The 15,508-nt window shown below is 45.7% G+C and overlaps 1 protein-coding gene across 1 annotated transcript in view; it reads left to right on the top strand.

Annotated features, from left to right (window-relative positions):
- The first annotated feature begins 2,203 nt into the window (after positions 1 to 2,203).
- Positions 2,204 to 15,508, top strand: part of rsrc1 (arginine/serine-rich coiled-coil 1) — a 115,952-nt gene continuing 102,647 nt past the window's right edge. Inside the window, exons 1-3 of the mRNA XM_086164027.1 lie at positions 2,204 to 2,254; positions 2,650 to 2,851; positions 5,887 to 6,009. Of these exons, the coding sequence (XP_086020153.1) occupies positions 2,667 to 2,851; positions 5,887 to 6,009 (308 nt within the window). The 5' untranslated portion in view covers positions 2,204 to 2,254; positions 2,650 to 2,666. The remainder of the gene's footprint in view (positions 2,255 to 2,649; positions 2,852 to 5,886; positions 6,010 to 15,508) is intronic.

The following is a 15,508-nucleotide window of genomic DNA, read 5'->3' as shown; positions in this document are numbered from 1 at the left end:
TCCCTCCCCTCCCTCCTTCCCCTTATATGAGAGAGAAGGAGAGGGAGAGAGAGAGTAAAAAAAAAAACATTAAGCTGCAGCGCCGCTATTGGCCATTAATCCTAGATTGACAAGAAGGACTAATTAATTTAATTAAGCGCTCATTCGCTGCTATTGTCCTGAGTTAGTTCTTTAAACACCCAGGAGAGTGCTACTCTCTCTCTCTCTCTCTCTCTCTCTCTCTCTCTCTCTCTCTCTCTTTCTCTCTCTCTCTCATTCTGCAGGGGTGTGGCTTAAAAAAACTTATCTGAAAATGACAAGGATGGTGTTGGTAGGTGGTGGGGTGCACATGGAAGAGGAGTCCTTCCTTTGCATTTCTGTGATCAGATTGGGGGGGGCAAAAAAAAAAACAATAACAAAAAACAAAACAAAAACAAAAGTGAGAGACCCGGATGACAGGGTGATGGAGGAGGGGAGGAAGCAGCGGACACTTTCTCCTCGCTGCATCCGAGGAGGTACACTCCTTAATCCCCTATAATTCCCCGCATTACATTCTAAAATATTCATAATGTAATGCATTAAAAATGGAATGACGAATGAATTGTCTTATTACACGGTAATAACCGAACCACTGTGTTGTTACTATGTTATTACACATCTTTATGTGTGAAAGTTTAGGGAGGAAGTGGAGGAAATTATTCCACGCCGACGGTTTTATGCTCCCAAATCAGTGACTTTGTTATTCTAAATAGTCATTGGCGAAACCGTACCCTCTAATATTAATCCTCGGCGGACTCTTTAAGCCATTAGCGTGTTAAATGGCGGCTAAACGTTTAATCGCGGCGCCTCTCGCGTTGCTTCGCCACCGGGATCTCTCATTAACATTTTTAAACTCTTATTTTCCCGCAGATATGTTTGCCTATATTTGCACAAAAATAAATAAACCATGCTTGACTTGCGGTAATAACGGGCCCATAAGAGGACGAAGGGAGGGTGTGTGGTGTGTGTGTGTGTGTGTGTGTGTGTGTGTGTGTGTGTGTGTGTGTGTGTGTGTGTGTGTGTGTGTGTGTGCGCGAGAGAGAGCAAGAGAGAGCAATTAAGCAAAAAAAAAAAAAAAAAAAAGACAACGTTACATGAAACCAGACGAGAAACGGGAGACGGCGGGATTTCGAAAGCGTCGGGGGGTGAATTTGATGCAGAAAAAAAATAAAGCGCATTAATTGATAATCTATTGAAAGCCCCGTTTCCACGTAAAGCTCCAACAATACACCTAATTAAATATTAACGGTGTTTCAGCTCCAACCTTTAGGCATTAATTTCTATTATTCCTGTTGCGTCTGCGAGCAGGATGAAGTCCTCAACTAATTCATTTATTTGCTGCGTAAAACCCAATTAATGCGCTCCAGCCAGCCCTGCGAGAGGCTCTGTTATCCATTCATTCATTACACCGTGTTGTCAAAATGCTTGTCTCACTTTCAGTATTAAAATGTGTTTTTTTTTCTTATTGTTTTTTTCTTGTTTTGTTTTGTTTTTTTCCAATTTTTGCAGGAATTAATTACTGTGCTCTTAGCCGAGTTGCAGAGACGCCCCATCGTACCGTGATCTTTATTTAAAGATGGATGAGCTGCATTTTATTACGGCCTCAACTCAAATCAACAGAACTCTAGAATGCATTTGTTCGTGTTAGTGTTAGTGGTGTGTGTGTATGTGTGTGTGTGTGTATGCACTGCCTTATTCAAACGAAATATGACAAGGCCAGACTGTCGATTTACTCACAAATATAAAAGAAAAGAATTCCCCATACTGAAATGATATCTTGATGTGGGATGATGCATTTGTCGAGGAGGCGAGTAGCCGGGCTGCTCCGTATATAATTAAATATGAGATTATTTGTCTCCTTACCACTTGTAACATTTCTCAATTTGTAAATTGTTTTATAACGACTCTTAAAGGTCTTCAGTCGTAGATTGTGCAGCATTCTGCTGAATAACCCCCCCCCCCCATTGGTAAACTATGCATAGGCTGTCAGCGTTGTGTGGTGATATAATTATAAAACTAAGCTTAAAATGTCAGTATTAACGGCTTCAAAACAGAGGATGTGATAAATAACGGATCGTTCCCAAACATGAACTAATTGCAAACCGAGCAGGCTTTCAATCGATCGCTCTGTGGTCGATTATTCCTGCCTGGAATCGATCGATGCCTTCGGACTCGATTAGCCGAGTCTTGGACGTTACTCGTGTCTGTTGTGGTGGAGCCCAGGGAGCATTCAATGGTGAGGAGCGGGATTTACAGCAAAGATAAAGACAACATGGACTCACTCCTCTGAAATATTTATTTTTTTACTCAACGTGAAATTAAAACGAGACATGTTTATTTGCCGGCAATGACGGGGGTTTAGTTAAATCATAAAAGCGAAGCATTCGGTTAGCACTGTTAGCCTGCTAGCCAGCTAACCGTCACCATTCAAAATATGTCTTGTTACAGGTGTTCTCAATTGACATTAGTGGTTTTTTTAAGCGACGTTGCTCGCTCATAACTCGAGCACAGGGTCAAATAGCATAAATGTATATGTCGAGATTTCTCCGAGAGTTGTCTCAATATGTTTAATTTAGCTGTTAATACAAGAACGTTGCATTTCATGAACTCATCATTCGTGTGCTTCCTCAGCTGACTTGTCAGCTAGCATGGGTCGCCACTCGTCTGACAGCGACGATGACAACCGGGAGAAGAGGAAGAGAAAGCAGCGCCGCCGTTCGTCGTCTTCTTCTTCTTCGTCTTCCTCCTCATCCTCCGGGAGCAGAGTGACCAGCAGTCGGAGCCGCAGGTCCAGCCGCCGGAGCCGCTCACGATCCAGAGACAGGGAGAGGAGGTGAGCGTTAGCTCCCGGTGGCTAGCCGGCTAGCTGTGTTTATCTTCCAACCCTAGCTGTTTCTTTTCAATTTGGACATTGATGTTGATATTCAAACCGCCCAAGTCTAACTAAGCAGCTGCAACAACTTCAACAAATCTACTGAAATGAAAATCGCTCTTATTTTTGAATCGCTTACACTACTTGTTATTCAGTGTTTTGCCCTTTACTTTTGCACTGCACATGGGAAACCCTGGTTTTTATGTGATAAGCCTCTGTTTACAAAAAGGCTGCCATGCTTACTGTTGCAGCCTTTTTGCATTTAAACAGGTGTCGGTAGAAAGACAGCAGCAAGAGCAAGCTATGTCGATGTCGCAGGGCCATTGGTAGTTTCACAACTTGTCATATACTTTGATTGACGCAAAGGCTCCCCACCTCCTCGTAATAACTTTTCTATTTTTGAAAAACGCATGTGTTATTGTACACATTAATATCGTCAAGTGGGACGCTTTGGAGGCAGATTTCAGATCTGGGGGGCCAATGTAGCCTCGGTGGGGTGCGCAAGTCAGTGATCTCTTTGAGCCGGTCTCAAACTCTGATAGATGTCAGTGGTTTTCCCAGGAAGGTCCGACGTAAAACATGTAAAGGCCCAGGTTAACAAGGACTGCAATCAGTTGCAATCAGGGGTCAAATACTGTGGGTCAAAGGACAGGAAGAAGATGGATGTGGTGAAAGAGGGCATGAACTCAGATGGTGTGAGAGAAGAGGATGCCGAGGTGAGGGTGAGATGGAGGAAGATGATTCGGTGTGGTGATCCTAAGGGGAGCAGCCGAAAGGAAAAGAAGACGTAGTTTGGATTGGCATATCAATATGTGGCATCTTGCTAGCGTTGAGGAAAGCCCCTTTGGGTTGTCGCTCTCATTCAAAAAACTTTTGTTTTCGCAATTTCACACGTTTTCCCAGTTTAACGTGTGTGTTCATTTTTATGTGTTTTGAACGTAAACCTCTCAGAAGAGAAAACGTGATCTTGATATTGAGTTAAAATAAGCAGCGGGTAATGATGACAATCATCCCGGGATCATCGAAATCTTAAGCGTCGCTATTTATCAGCTGCGGAGGCAGGGGGGGGGTTCAGCAATAATCAGATATCCCTACAAGTAGCTTACAAGCGGTTCGGCCGGGCTTCCATCTGTCCGTCACCGTCCGTCCGCCCATCCGCCCACAGCTGCCGTTGGCTGTGTGTAGCGTTTCAGACAAGGCCAGTGGATGGTAATTATTTATGAGACTTGGTCAAGGTCCATTACTGCTGATGGGAAGTCAGTGTATGTGTAGGGTGGGGCCGGGTGGGCTGTGTAAACCTCGGGACTACAGACCCTCATCTATTAGGTACATTTTGATCAATAGAGAGAGAGAGAGAGCAAGAGATGACGTATCGCGCTCATTCTGCATTGTCAGCTTGCATATGCACCATCTCAAGATGTCACCTGGGTTGTTCTCAACATCTTCTGCTGTGAATTATGTCTTCAAAAAAATCATCATCCTCTGTCTAAAGGAAAAGACGGAAAGGCCGGATCTTTTTCTTCTCATTATTATTTTAGGAGTAATTATTGTTGAGGTTTTGTCTTTGAGATTTTCCCAATATTGACTCTGTGTTTGGTACTCTCACCATGCAGTGAGGAAAACCCGTGTTTTTCGCTTTCTTGTGCTGCCTTTTTTTTTCTTGAAATGAAAAAGTAGACATGTATTCAAATACTTTCGCATATACACATTGCAGGATGACAAACAATAAATCGGCATGCGTCTAATAAGCCCACTCATGTTATAACACCCCTGCTGCGATGTGTGTTATCAGTGTACGGCACACCCGCCCTACTGCTGGAATAATCAGGTGATAAACAGACTGACCGGCAGTGTCATATAGCCCTGTAATGAATTCTACACCTGACTAGAATTTAAGCATATATATACCCCATACGTAAGTGGAAGGTAATCGCTGGAGTCCATGGATCGACCTAATCCACTTGTAGTATTGCATATCCAGCCAGACGACGTAAAGTACAATAATATTGACAACAGGGGGTTATATATTATGATGATATTTACTCTTTACTGCACAGCTATGGCAGTGATATCATAATTAGCTTGGCAGAGTGGAAGAATTCTGAGTAAGTATTAGAAAGGCGGGGGTGAGGCATTCGTACGAAACTTGCTGCCGAGTTCGTGTGGGTGTTTTTACGTATCTTCATGCATCACCCAGCATTTTCCCGTGTCTTTGAGGGGTTGTATACAGCTCCCATCGCACAATGCAAGCTCCCGACACCTTCTTGAAAAATACTTGTACCAGAGTGGCGGAAGTTATTTCACAAGCCCCTACTCATGGGATCCAGCCCTAAGAATACTAATGGATCTTCTTTTGCTGCGCTCTAAGTGGTACAAATCTAGTTTGATAGTTCAGCCTCTGTGTTATTTGTATTGCTTTCCCTTTTCTTCTCTCGTCCTCTATCGAGCAGATCTCCCATGGGACGGAGTATGTGTGTTTTCTGCATATGCGCGCCGCAAAGATTTGGGTATTTTTGACTTTGATGAAACAAAAGCAGATATTTTAAATAATGAATACTGCTCAAACTGTTTGCACAGTAGAAAAAGGGGCGCGCTCTGAATTTACACTCACCCCCGCGAATGCCTCCTGCTACACGATATCAATAGCGACGCCGCGTGAGTTGTGTTTCTAAAATAGATGCTACACACACGGCAGTAGCCACATTAAAGAGCAGCAGAGCACCAAAGAGGTCCCTGTGGTGGAACTCTAGGGCAGCTTGCATTGCTCTGCTGCCCTGGCCCGGCAATGAGGCTTTTTCGCCGATGCTAAAAAGCTTATTAGCGCTGCCGCCACAATATAAATCCATGTAGTACTGAGGAAGCTCTTGAGGAGATTCTCCACCCTTGCATGATGTGCGAAAGACTCGACGTGGCAGATAATAAAGCTATAAGCAATACTCGATTGCCGATTTTCACATTTTGGATTAACCGCGTACGTTTCCTCCACGTGTTCTAAGGCGACGAAGACGTTCCAGCAGCAGTTCGTCCCGCAGCTCGTCGCGCAGGAGGAGGAGTCGCAGTGGCGAGAGAGACAAAAGGAGGAGCCACCGCTCGCACAGGTCGCGCAGCCGGAACAGGAGGTGACACGACAGAGTTCTACTCAGCTTAACTTTATTTTCAATTTACACTGTAATTGAGCAGGCATTAAGATTAAAGTTTGTCATAGTCGCGACAATTCAAAGCACCACAGAACTGATTTGAATTAGATTTTCCACTGATGCCCTTTTTCACCTTGAATAACTTTTCTTCTTGATTTTCAATTTCTTTTTTGATCCAAGTCTCTATAGCATGTGGGAATGCCATGAAATACAACTTGGTTCGGTCACACTTCTAAATGAAGCCGCAACAAGGTGTTTCAATGGTTGTCGTGGTACAAAAACAACAACCCCACCACCCCCAAATAACATTTATATATTTCATATTTTTATATATTCAAACCTTTATGGTTTATATCATCAGGTAGAAGCACGTTTGGAAAATTTTGATTTCATTATGGATTTGCACACACTCGCTTTATTCCGCCTGGAAAGGGGTGACAGGATAGCCATCTCATCTGATCACCAGCGCAGAAATTAATGGAAGGGACAGATAAACAGCAGGTCGTATGAAATGCAGAGTCCAGTCCTTATGAATCTCCTCTGATAGCAGCTCACCTTCACTCATTAATGCAAATAATTAATCATTATCTATACATTACTTGAACAAATTATAATTCACAAACAGACACACATATTCTATTTCTGTCACTCGCCCCTTCTCTGTCTCTCAGTGCTACAGCAAGTCTAGTACCCTTTTCAGAAACATAAAGGGAAACTCTCTGTGTGTGGTGGTCCATGTCATTTGCATAGCTAATCTGGTGCTAATGAACCAGTAAACTGTGGTGTTTTAAATCCCCCCACTACACACACACACACACACACGCGCGCGCATGCATAGATACATGCACAGATGTACAACCGCAGAAAAGGTTGTCATAATATATGCGCGAGTGAGGCCCTTTGTTTACTTGTGTATGGCTGCGGGGGAGAGCAGAGATCATTTTAATCACAAAGCAAAAAGTGTTTTAATATCCTCATTAGAGAGGTGTCAGAATGAAGGCTTGATGCAGCAGAGACTTTTGACATTAAAATGGTTGATAATGCGAATGAAAAGACGCCGCACACTCCGACCGAATGGTCGCACGGCGCAAAGTCTGCACTACGCTGTGCGCCGAAACGGTTAATGCGGGGGAATTTTTTCTTTAGCCGAATGGCTTTCGCGAATCCGACGCACCAGTCACTCACGGCGTCGCCGGCGATCACATCTGTGGAAAAATGGCATTTCTGGTTGGGTGTGGGATGAAAGGTGGACAGGAATTTGCGAGATTTAGAGCTACGGTTGATGACATTGGTGTTTACAACTGCTGCTCTGTAATTAGGAGAGTCGTGTTGTGTAATCGGCTTAGCGGCGTGCAAAGGAGCAGGTGGGTTGGGTTGGCGGTGACGGCGAAGGGATTGTGTGGGTGTTTTGAGGTGGAGGCGGAGACAGAGGTGGTGTTGTGCAAATTGATGCCACTGATGATAGAGTCGCAGCGTTTTTGCAGTGGCAGCTGCAATTCGGGTCGCGCGTGTCATGTTTTTACAGTCGCGCAGTTAGCGGAGAACGACTTTATCTCATACTTTGGACTGATTAATCCTAGTAGCGTAAATATACCATGTTCAGGGATGTGATTGTGATAGGTTTATTGTAATCCAGCGCCGTTGGGAGAAAACCAGTAGGTCTATATTGTGCACAGGTGCGTGGACTGCCATTTGTCAGTCACGTGTCTGTGCATGCTTGCACACACACACACACACACAGTTGTGCGCAGGCGTTTACACGTTTGGGTCTGGATGAACCTGCCGGCGTTGGCTAAGGAGCCGGCTGATGGATCAGTGGAGGATTGAGTGGACAGCGCCTCATGATTGATACGCAGATCGGATATGAGCCGCCGCCCGCGGCCCACTCCAGCCACGCACACTCGGCATCACCACCAGAATACGAAAGTGCGCGAAGAGTCCGAGCCCGCCAACCGGCGAGAGGGAAAGCGCGGGGACAGTAGAAGTTTGACGGGGATGGAGGATCATGGAGCGATGAGGTTGAGCGGGCGCAGAAGGGCGGTGAAGATCTTTAAAGTGTAAAATGAAGTGGAAAGACAAAAGCGGCACTGGTAGAGAGGATTGAGTGCAGGATATTATTCAGAAGAAATGAGAATAATAATGTCTGCATCAGAATATTGCACAGGGAAAGATTAGGACCATAGCGGGACCACCGTGAGTTGAAAGAAGGGAATATTATTACCTTCTTTCCAATCTGTTATATATAAATAAAAAAAAAAAAAAGGATTCATGGAATAAGAATAATGCTCTATCATGTGTTTACCATCCATTGTTGCTCCCTCACTCTCTCCTCTCTTTTTTTGCCCTTTTTTTTTTTTTTAACATCCTCAATCAGAGGAAGGCCAGGTCCCTCGGAGGCAGTCAATCTTGCCCTGAAATGTAAAACAGACAAGAGGAGCAGATTACCTATTTGCCATTAATGTTTATTCTCTTTGATGTGAGCAGGCATATCAGGCTGTGTGTGTGTGTGTGTGTGTGCATGAATGCTGGTGTGCGGGCTTGCACGCGCACATGTGCACACCGGCATGTGTGCGTGCGCGCAAATTATTGTATGCATGTAGTGGGGTATCATAGTGCAGTCCGTGGGGGGCGCAGCAACAGCATGCAGTGATCTGACGCCCGCCCCGTCCAACAAAGATGACACAAGCTCTCATCACAGGTGGATAACAAGCTCGTCTTTAGGTGCTCGCCGTTCGCGGGTGGCCACAGGACGGCTTAAACGCGTGTGGCTCAGTCAGTCACCGTGTCGGCGCCGCACTCCGCCAGCAGTGTGGCAGGTGCGACAAATCCACCACTTCAGCCTCTCGTCGCGTCGCTTTCGTAGCTGAGCGCCAGCACGCGGTTTTCCTGAGCTGGAGAGTACACTTCAGGGCCCGCGCTTACATTTTCCTCATTAATATTTCAGCGGCGTCTTGTGTTAGCGGGGCATTGTGCTAACGTCAGTGTTTAGCCCGACTAACACCGGATCGGCTTCATCGCGGGGCTGTTTTGATTTTAAGGGAAGTGAGCGAGACCTGTAATTACCCATGTTTTCCCCCGGGGACACGGATTAGATGGTAAGTGAAACATGCATCTCGGCTGGTTCGGCTAGCTGATTAGACCGCCACCCGGAGCTAACTAGCACTTTAGCTGACTTGCACGCCAGATACGGTGTGTGGCCGAGCGGTGTGATTATCAATTTCGACGCCTATTTTATGGCATCTCGCTGTCCTGGCCCTCTGCCCGGCTAGCGCTCGGCGCCCATCTTACCATTGTCACTATTTTATCTAAATGAAGCAGGAAGTATTACACAGACGTTCTGAAAATGACACCTCTTTTAAAATGAAACATCAAGGACTGATGATTCCGTTGGCTTCGCAAACAAAGTATGTTTGTCACTTGCTGATGTCGAGAGATGAACGCGGGTATTCAAGCAAGAGGAGAGGATTGTAATGTGGGAGCAAACAGGCAGCTGCTCAAAGAACAAAACGGGTTTCGCAACACTTTCACTTCCAATGTGAGTCCAGTTCTTCCAATCGCTGTCACCGGCCGATCGAAGGGGGCGCGAATCTATTTATTCATTTACGACTGAATAAAAATTCGTCCTTGATCAGTCGACACATGGCTTACAGAGCTGACCTTGATGCCATCTGATGTGCAACAATACCTCAAGTTGGAACCAAACCAGTATCCAGAAGAGCTTCATGTCAGGTGTTGGGTCTTCCAGCCATTCACAGCTACATCGCTTTGCATTCCTCGCGGAGCCAAATACTCCACTGTGCTCCCACCAGACAAGCGACCGTGAAATTTGAAGCGCGCACCCATCCTGACGTTTACGGTGAGGCGATTGAGCAGCGTGCTAGTGAAATGAACATCTAACTTTTTAGCCCCGATATAGAAAGGGCTCTAATCCGAATGCTGAAGATCTCCACGCTCGCTCCCCGCGGAACCCCAGCGACGTGTTTGGCAGGAGAGAACAAAGAACCCCGACAGCCATGCATCTGTAGTTGCATTAGGACCGCGTCAGATCCCTCTGAAAACACACGTTCTGTGTTTACACAATATTTCACAGATTGTTCTGCATGTTTAGCTTTCGCCTAGCTAAGCTCTCAGGTCAGCCTTTTGTGTCTCGCATAGGACATGATGTGATTCTGTCATTCACTCAGGAACCCGCTCCTGCCCATCTTCCACTGAAAGTTCCAAGTTAACGGGTGACCGTTGATCACCGCCCAATCTTGTAAGTGCCTCATTCAGGCCTTGCTAGTGCCAGGCTACAAATTTGAGACCGCTGGCTTTTGAAATGGTTCCTGAACCACGCCGCCACCTGCGGTCTGCCGTATCTAGCAGCCAGCAGCAACAACGGTGTCTGTGGTGCAGTTCCATAGCATGAGGTATGTTTCCCACACATGGGAGCTCATAGAAGCCCTCCTGTGTGTGTGTGTGTGTGTGTGTGTGTGTGTGTGTGTGTGTGTGTGTGCGCGTGCAGGGCTGAGCGATAGCCTGATATTTATTTCACTCAGCAATTTCCCCCCCCCCCCCGTATGAGATGAGGTGTCGTACATCTGCTAGATAGTTTTTCGTGCCTTGCTCCGACATGGAGCGCGCAAGGTCATCTGTGGCTTGGGAATGGTGGCGGCACTGATGTGAGGAACTTTGAGGGGGGGAAAAAAAAAAAGTGGAAAGGTCTTACAGGGGGAGGGGAAGGAGACTGAAGTGAGGTGAGGAAAATCGCCAAGTTTATTGTGGGCGAGCAGAATGGCCTTCGAGTCTTTTATTGCACCTGGATCTGCAATTCCCCCGTCAGGCGGCGGAGTGGGAACGTTTCTGCGCATATGTGTCCGACATATATTTATTAACACATTTGCGTCCGTGCTCGCCTCTGATGTAGCAGGTGGTGTTTGCTACGCGAGACACCGACGTGTGAATTTGCCTTGAACAAGTACATCCTGGACCCCCCCCGCCCCCAACCGCCCTGGTTATCAGAGAGCCTTAAAGCGTCGGCCGGTTTTGACGGATGCCAAACCAGATGAGAAGGAATGGAGATCACTCCCAAGTTCCTCTCAGGGTCTCTGCAGATGATGTTTTCGGGCCTTCAGTCAAGGGTCTTTGTGGAGGCAAGCACAAAAGACATGTGAAGCTGCCTTGTAGGGGGTCCACTTATCGATCCATAGTGTTTTTTTTTTTTTCTCTAATTGCAGCTGAACAGTATGTTAACTCAGAACAATGTTGCTTGTATTGAATTTATTTCTTTTTTCCGGTCAATAACTAGTGCTGAGTAATTCTTGATTCGTGTTAAATTTGTCAACAAGAGCTTTTATCAGCCCTCTGCAAACGCTCGAGAATAAAGATGCCCCTCAGCAGCAGTCAATGGATCCGAATCTGATTTTTTTTTTTTTTTTTTTTTTCCACACTCAGCTGTCTTCTGTCTGGGAAAAAAAAAAAAAAAATTCAAAACTGAGAGCAGTTATGTGCTGATTGCGATTTTTCTTGATAAAAGCAGAGAGCAGGAGGCGGGAGGCAATGCATTCTCCATCTGTATCATTGGCTCTTCTGTCAAACCAGAAGGTCTTTACAAACAAGACAAAGTTGTAATGGGTGAAAAAATAAAATTATAAACAAGGTAGACACGGGTGGTATTTTAAGTAGTGCTAATGTTTTAATAGCGCCCTTTGGTTTGTCGGCTGTTGTTTTCACAGAATCCATCATCTACATCTAGATCGCCACCTTTTTTGAGAGGCGGGTTACCAGCATTGATCCCGTCGTCGGGCCCCTTTAGTCACTCGTTGATTACCTGACTCGCGAAAACTATTAATTTAAAGTGAACGGCGTCCCGGTCTAATTCAGCTGTGTCTCATCCACTACATGATAATCAAGATGCTGGCAGTCATGAGATCTGAAATATTTCCCCCCTCTCTCTCCTCCTCTCTCTCTCTCTCTCTCTCTGTCCCTCTGTTGTATTTTTTATTTATCGTCTGTAAAGGCCAGTCAAGCGCTGCTCTGCTTTGTTGTCAGAAACCTTTATTTACCAAAGGGAGGAATAAGTGACTGACACAGACAGCCGCTTTCATCCCTGCTTCGCCGCGAGCAGTGTTCCCCTCTACCGCCACAGGAACCCCCGTCCCACCCCCACCAAACCTCTTATTTCTGCCAAGCCAACCTCTCAGGCAGGCTCGCAACGCACCAGCCTCCTCCCCTGGGTAGCAACCTAGCTGTAGAGTCTGTGGCGTGTAACGTACACACAAGAAAATCGCCCCGCCAAAGACATCGCACCCGTCTTCTCACTCCGCCGATCAAATGGGGTTAGCCCGATGGTCGGAAAAAACAAAAGGCGGGTTTAGCATCAAAGACTCGTCCTTCTCTCTTCCCGTCCGTCGGTAAAACAAACCGGGATCGGTGTTAATATGTAATAGGCCGGCCTGGAAAATCGCTTTTGTTTTTTTTGTTCACAGAGCCCAGATTTGTGGCTGAAGCTGAAAATCAATTTCAAAACAAAGAGCTGGAGGTGTCACCCCCACTGATGCACTTGGACCACAGTATTTTTTTCTGTAGCGCTCACTCAAGTGCTATTGATTTAATTTCATCTTGCAGGGGAAAAAACAAAATGACGTTAATAACTCAGCAATAAATAAACATATCAATAGTCCATTTCTGGTGTTATTTAAGGTCCACGTGATTGAAACATGCAATGAAATAGATTCGCCCCTTAATCACTTTTATGGACAGGAAGAATGGGAATAGCGAGTAATGGGTTGTTACTGTTTTCTCGGTTTTTCGATTACATTATTGTGGGAGTGTCGATGCGGAAAGCTCGAATCGCTTTTTTTCAAAAGATCGTCCGACTCAATTCGTCTCAATTCCTGTTTGATTTGTTGGCAAACACACACAAGACAATTTCTTTGCAGAGTAACTTTTCGCTCTCGCCGGTGTGTTTTATCCAAAGGACGCTCGTTATTAATTGCTTTCGCTCTTGATTTATTTTTTCCCAACAAAATGAGCGTGCAAATATTAATGTATGGGTTAAGCAAAGAATGGCACCGACGGCGAAATGGGTTATTTTCCCGACGCGTTTTCTGACACTCCCCTGTATTTCCGCGTTGTTTAGACAGAACCTGCGATTATTTGAAGACGCGCATCCTCACTTTTCCCCTTTCGTTCATGAGGAGCCAATATTGTAATTAATTGCTGTCTAATCAAGCGTCGTCTTTCAATGGGATTCAAAAATATCCCGAGTTTTCCCAGAGCGGACTAAAAAAAAGAAAAGAAAAGCTGAGTTTTTTGTTTTTTTTTTTTTTTTTTTAGTTATCAACTAATTATTAATGTTGTTATGCATTTTGGTTAAAAAAAAGCAAAAAAGCTGTGTGCTTGAATGCAACTCTTTGTGTGCGTATCACAGAGACCTGACGAGTTACTTTGTGTACCAAAGGCAAAATCTGGCCGTTTGATGACAGGGGGAGAAAAAAAAAAAGTCGAAGAGTGACACTACCAGTGTTTTGTAGAGGCACCATTGCACTGATTTGGAAATAAAACCAAATATAATGCGACGAGTGCTCACTTCACGACAATAAAAAGTCTCGTCCGTCTGGTGAGACCGGGAAAAAGACGGAGACAGGAAAGCTTTCAGGTCTGGCATAGAAAAATGAACACCAAATGTAACTCTCTCTCGTCGCTTTCTGCCTTCTCTCTGTCTTTCTCTCCTATTTAAGCTTCTTGAAGTTCTTCCAAATTGGGTTTTAAATGCCAATTAGGAGGTTGAATGTAGTAAAATAAAAGCAAATGCAGGCAGGATGGCCTCACCTTCTGGCTGCTTAGGCTTCAGAGAGAGCCAAGCCGGACCTTTGGCTCCCAGCGAGGCTTTGAGAGAAATATCCTGCCTAATGAACACATTAATTAGAACCATAACTATTTATAAGATGATAATTAGAAACGAAGGGAGGTAAACTGGGCTTTTCCTGCAATTAATGGAGGATTAATTATGGGAGCTAATGAAGTGGATTTTTGAAACGCGTGGAGGTGAAGTACAGAGATGTGCAGCTCGCTTTGTGATCACTGGCATAATTATTTTCTCCAGCGCCAAAGCGTTTGAGGCCCTGGTCCTCGCTGGCTCAGTCCGGCTAATAAGCATCATTGCATCGTTATATATGCACTTAAAAAGACTTGCCACTGAAATGACTGTCTAATTATTTCTAATTGGCAGGCCCTGTGTGTTGTCATTGAGCTGTTTGGAGCCGCAATGGAGCCCGGGGTCTAATAAAGCTTTGGGTGGGGGGAGGTGGGGAGAGTCTGTGTGTGTGTGTGTATGTGTGTGTGTGTGTGTGTGTGTGTGCGCAGCGGAGGGCCCACCGGTTCCCCCGCTGCTTGGACTCGGACCTGCGCGTGGCCTCCTGGTGCCCCTCGCTCAGCAGTGCAGCACCGAGTCCGGACCGACACCGAGCCCCGACGTATCTCAAGAGGTCGCGTCACCAAGTAGCCGATTAGCAAAGTTTCATCCCGACTCCGCTCCCGAATTTTTCCCCGCCCTGTAATTACCAGCGTATGCTCTTAATGTATGCAGAGATAAATGCGCCGTCTGTCCAGAGCGCTTGTTTTTTTTTTTTTTTGTCTCCTTCCCCCAGTCCTCCTCCCAGGCACAGGCAGGGGATGTATGGGCTACGTGTGATTCACTCGCCAGGTTTTGAGCCCGTCCGCAGAGACCTGGACTAAGGGAGCACGCATGGACCCACCTCAGTCAGCCATGTTTACCTTGAACTGTAGTTACGATCTGGCTCAAACCATATGGACACTCATATCCTATTGGACTCAGATGATGCGTTCTACGTTGTGTTGAATGTTATACCAATATATTTTTTTTTTATTATTATTTGAATCCGGTCACTTAACAGTCATCGATAGGTTCAGAGTAAAAGTTTCCGACATCCGTTTGGATCAGCGTTTTTGCGTGCGTAGCGCTCACACTTGAAGCATCTCATTGCGTTTGAATCGTGGTCTGTCTGTGTGTGTGTGTGTGTGTGTGTGTGTGAGAACCTCAGTTAACTCGTCCTAAGCGGAGCCATGTGCGTCGTCCTGCCAAAACACCCTCTGTCATTCCTGCTCCCTCCCCCGGGACGACTTGAGAGCAAATTGCCAGCTAATGGAACCACTGCCTGCACTTGTCAGGCCCTTTCGGACAACCGAGGGGGAACCGCACAAACACACATCCATGTGGTTTCACTCACACGTTTATTAATTTATTTGCGGGGGGAAAAAAAAAAATTAAGCTGTATGGCAGAGAAATGAAACGAGGATCATGTGCGGCCTGACTGAAGCCTTGACAATCAATTTGGAAGTAATGAAACACGTTCTCGGAGATTTGTTTTCCTTCTTTGTTCACTCTCAGCGTTCGGACTTTTTGGCAGAGTCCAGAAGACGGGGAGGAAGTGGACCGACCGGTACGGACGCAAACGGCTCCTTCGAGTTGAAACGGCGT

The sequence above is a fragment of the Fistularia commersonii genome, chromosome 18 (genome assembly GCF_037954325.1).
Source record: "Fistularia commersonii isolate RoL2024-O1a breed Wild chromosome 18, RoL_Fcom_v1.0, whole genome shotgun sequence".
NCBI lineage: Eukaryota > Metazoa > Chordata > Actinopteri > Syngnathiformes > Fistulariidae > Fistularia > Fistularia commersonii.
The sequence above is the reverse complement of the archived record's forward strand: the minus strand, read 5'-3'. Positions and strand labels throughout refer to the sequence as shown.